General features: G+C 66.9%; 2 protein-coding genes across 2 annotated transcripts; one reads left to right on the top strand and one right to left on the bottom strand.

Moving 5' to 3' along the window:
* Positions 1–1,073: 1,073 nt before the first annotated feature.
* On the top strand, positions 1,074–1,529 carry EMIHUDRAFT_56864 (adenylate kinase; the record flags this gene model as incomplete). The annotated part of the gene is made up of 1 exon (XM_005780095.1): positions 1,074–1,529. A coding segment is annotated over one exon (456 nt), but the record flags the coding sequence as incomplete, so codon positions are not given.
* Positions 1,530–2,049: 520 nt separating this feature from the next.
* Positions 2,050–2,616, bottom strand: EMIHUDRAFT_353573 (hypothetical protein). Its single transcript, XM_005780094.1, has 2 exons — positions 2,099–2,616; positions 2,050–2,068 (listed from the first exon to the last, which is right to left on the bottom strand). The coding sequence occupies exon 1, from the start codon at positions 2,539–2,541 to the stop codon at positions 2,212–2,214; it is 330 nt and encodes a 109-aa protein (XP_005780151.1). The 5' UTR covers positions 2,542–2,616; the 3' UTR covers positions 2,050–2,068; positions 2,099–2,211.
* Between the last annotated feature and the right edge of the window lie 1,158 nt (positions 2,617–3,774).

Below are 3,774 nucleotides of genomic sequence, written 5' to 3'. Positions count from 1 at the left end.
GAGATGAGCGGGCTCGAGGCTCGCCCACCTACTGCCCCTGAGAGTTGGTTACGAGTGGGATCGGCTCCCCCCCTTGGGATCTCAGCTTCCACGACCTCGCACCCAACATCACAGGTGGGATCAGAGAGAGACTCCACACACACACACACACACACACCCCTCTTTGTACCCGTGCTGGCCGGATTCCTTCCTCCGAACAACTCAAGTTAGATCGGCCCCAGTCAGTCTCGAACTGGCAGCCACTATCTCACCGGAGGTACCATGTCCGAGGAGGCCACCGGCCAAAAGCGCATGTCTTGAAGGTCCGATACTGGAAGCCCATATAGGCACCTTACACCTCCCCTCTCTCGTTCCTGTGTGGTGGCGGCGTGCCGTCCTCCCATCCCTCCCTTGGGGTGTCCGTTTTCTTTCTTTCTTTCTTTCCCTTAAAATTCTTTCCCCCTGCTTCTCCACGACGGCGCGGCCAGAGGCGGACATCCTCGCGGCATCCTCGCGGAGAGGTGGCTTGACCTCCACGCATGCGAGCACGGCCATGCCTTCCGTTGTGCACTCGCCTTCCGTTGAGCACTCGCCTGCCGCGACTGACGCGCGCGCCAGCACAGCTGCTTCGCCGAGCCGCCTCCTCGCAAGACAAGGGCGACGACCCGCTCAAGCCTGACGGCGACGCGCGGCTCGACCGGCTTTGGCCCGGCCGGGCCGTGACAGAGGCGGAGGAGATCCTCGCGTCCGCGCCGCTCCCGCACGGCTTCGAGGCAGCGGCGCCGTCCAAAAAGGCGCGCGTCTTTGCGCGCTCGCTGCGGCAGCGGCAGGCCGCGCAGTCCGCGAACCGCGCGTTTCTGCCGCTCGAGATGTCGGCCATCATAGACCTGTTCGACGATTATGCCGGCCCCGCGAGGCAGCTTGACCGCGACGGCCTCCGCGCGCTGCTCGCGAGCGTGGGCGAGAGGCCGGACGATGCCACGCTCGAGGAGCTCTTCCAACAGGCGGACGTCGACAGCAGCGGCGCCATCGACCTGGACGAGTTTCTGCACGCCTCGGACGCGCTGCTCGCCTCGAACCCAGCGCGCTGTATCCTGGTCGTGGGCGGGCCCGGGAGCGGCAAGGGTGTCCTCTGCCGCCGCCTCGTCGACGAGTGCGACGTCTCGCACGTCAGCTGCGGCGACCTGCTCCGCTCCGAGGTGGAGGCAGACACGCCGCTCGGCCGCGAGGTGGCGGGCATCATGCTCCGCGGCGAGCTCGTCTCCTCGGCGCTCATCGTCACTCTGCTGCGCCGCCGCATGCGCTCCTTCGGCGGGCGGCGGCTGCTGCTCGACGGCTTCCCGCGCTCGCGCGACAATGCGATCGACTTCGAGGCGCAGTGCGGCCGGCCGGAGCTGGCGCTGCACTTGGTCTGCGACGAGGAGAAGATGCTCGAGCGGATCCTGCGCCGCGCGCAGACCGAGGGGCGCGCAGACGACACGCGCAAGGCGGCTGTGCGGCGCATCGCCGTCTACCGCCAGCAGAGCGAGCCTACTCTCGAGTGGCTGCGAGCGAGCCGCGTGCCGATCGTCGAGCTCGACTCGAGCGGCTCCCGGGAGGAGATGTGGTCCGGCCTCAAGGCCATCGGCAGACTGATGCGCAACATAGTGATATGAGCGGTGGGCACGACCGGCGCGTCGCGCTTGCACGGAGTGAATGTGTGCTGCGGGGGTGCACAGGCCGGTGCCCATGCGTCGAGGGGTCGAAGCCGTCCAGAGGAGAGAGCAGAGAGACACATGTTGAAGCTGTTTGTGATGTTGTAACTTTTGTGTGCACGGTGGACGCTGGACGATGGCGTGGCCGATCCGATGCCCGCGCTCTCTCTCCTCTGGCGCCGGGGGGGGGCCGTGGACCTGTTGCACGCCAGCCGTGAACCACCCCCGGACAGCTCAAAAGAGCGATTCTAAAATCAGGTCTCGCACTGGGCGAACATCGGCCGTCCCTCAGTGCTTCCAGCCTGCCCGCTTGAGTTTCCTCAATTGGCTCGAATTTTGCTTAGTGCTCGAGAAGAAAAAAGATCCGCCGGAAGCACGGAGCAGGCATTTCGAAGCACCGAGCGGGCAGCTCGAAGCACGCGGGCGCAGGCTGCCACCGCTGCCCGGGCGCCCCGAGCGGCGGCGGAGGGCCGCCCAGGCCACCACCAGTGCCCCTCCCACCGGCGGCGCGGCGGCAGCGGCGCCGACCGCCCCTCCATCAGCGGTGGTGCGACGGCTGTCGTCGGGGCGCCGGCAGGTGCCGCGCGCAGAGGGTGCCACCGGACCGGCCGACGCGCGCCCGGCGGAGCCTTCGTCGTCCACGGCGGGCCGAGCACCCCCGCGTCGCTTCTCGGCGCATTGGAGAGCAGAGGAAGCTGCTGGCGTCGCCGCTGGGATCGGCGGCGGCGCCAGCAGCGTTCTCGGATCTGAAGCCGACTTTGAGCGCCGATCGATCGATCTGAGGGCTGGCCGATGGGTGGCGCTGGGACATCGCCGCCGCCGCGGAGGCCGGCGGCGACCAGAGGAGCGGTTGGGGCGCGTGGCGCATATGTTACCTGCCAAGTGAGCATTCAAGTGTGTTTCGAGATTTATTCGAGATTTGAAACTCAGCTGTTCGTTTCCAGTGGGGAGGTGCGAGACCTGATCTTAGAATCGCTCAAAAACGCTGTTGCGCCGATGCGGCTTGAGCGCGCGCCCTAAGGCCTTCATGTCACACCCGAGCGTCTCAGCGCCATCCCTGGGCCCTGTGGCAGCGGGCCGGAGCGGTTGAAGGCGACTTGACGCACCGCGCCTCACGCGCTGCGGCTGCGACGCCGCAGCGCCGCAGCGCCGTCGCCGCGCCAGGCTTCCGCCGCTCTGGGGGCGCAGCGACACAAATAGCAGCGGTTAGGTGGTGTTGCCCACCAGTATGAACACACCCATGCGCGGCGTGGTCGGTTCTTCGCCACACAGCGCTGGAAAATTCAGCTGAGAAGGGGCAAAACGGGATAAAACGTAGTTTAGCCCATCCCTCACGCTCACCACACACCCACATTGGGCTAAACCCCACCTGGCTTCCTCCCGCTAAATACAAAGGCCCGCGACAAGTTCTCTCTTGCACCTCGAAGCGCAGAAAGGCTGCCAACCTCCTCTCCATGCGAGCCCCTACGGCTGTCCAAGGGCACGTCTGGGTGACCAGGGGCGGGGGTCGAGCCGTGAGTGCTCCGCCGGGGCGAGCTTCTGGGTCCATGGGACCGCTGCCGGACCCATCCGAGAGCCTCTCCGGACACGTTCGCTCGACGGCCTAGTTGGCGGCCGATGTTCGACGACTAAAGCTCCGGACGCCGCGGCCAAAGGTCCGCCCACGGCCCCAGGGCTCGTGGTGGGTGTGGGGTGTGCCTCACGAGGCGGAGAGGCCGCGTGAACTCCCGTAGAAGCTCGCGAAGTGCGGATTTGGAGCGCCGCGCCGGACCTCCGCCGGGGCCCGCCGGGACGCCGTATGGGCCTCGGGGTGCCCGATAAGCTTAGAGGTGCGGTTTTTTTTGCTTGTGTCTATCGGTTCATGTCATGGACCGGCCCTGGGAAGCCTTTGACCGCGCGCGGAGGGTGTTACGGGGCCGTGATGATTTAGCGGGAGGGAAATCGGCCGATTTGCCCAGTGTGCAGCGCCGGCCGCACGCTTGCAGGCCACTTCTGAGCGGCTGAGGCAAGTCCTCGTGGGGGACAAGGACGGATCCACGCCGCTTTGCCGGCTCGCGCCGCGCTGCTCGCCTCTCCGAGAGGCGCCTCTCGCCCGCCTGCC

The sequence above is a fragment of the Emiliania huxleyi genome (assembly GCF_000372725.1).
Source record: "Emiliania huxleyi CCMP1516 unplaced genomic scaffold EMIHUscaffold_22, whole genome shotgun sequence".
NCBI classification, from domain to species: domain Eukaryota; phylum Haptophyta; order Isochrysidales; family Noelaerhabdaceae; genus Emiliania; species Emiliania huxleyi.
Note: the sequence above shows the minus strand (reverse complement) of the source record. Positions and strands in the feature narration are given on the sequence as shown.

Bases quoted from the DNA above. Each gene is read 5' to 3' on its own strand.
- EMIHUDRAFT_353573 (XM_005780094.1), bottom strand. From the start codon at position 2,541: ATGCGCCACGCGCCCCAACCGCTCCTCTGGTCGCCGCCGGCCTCCGCG.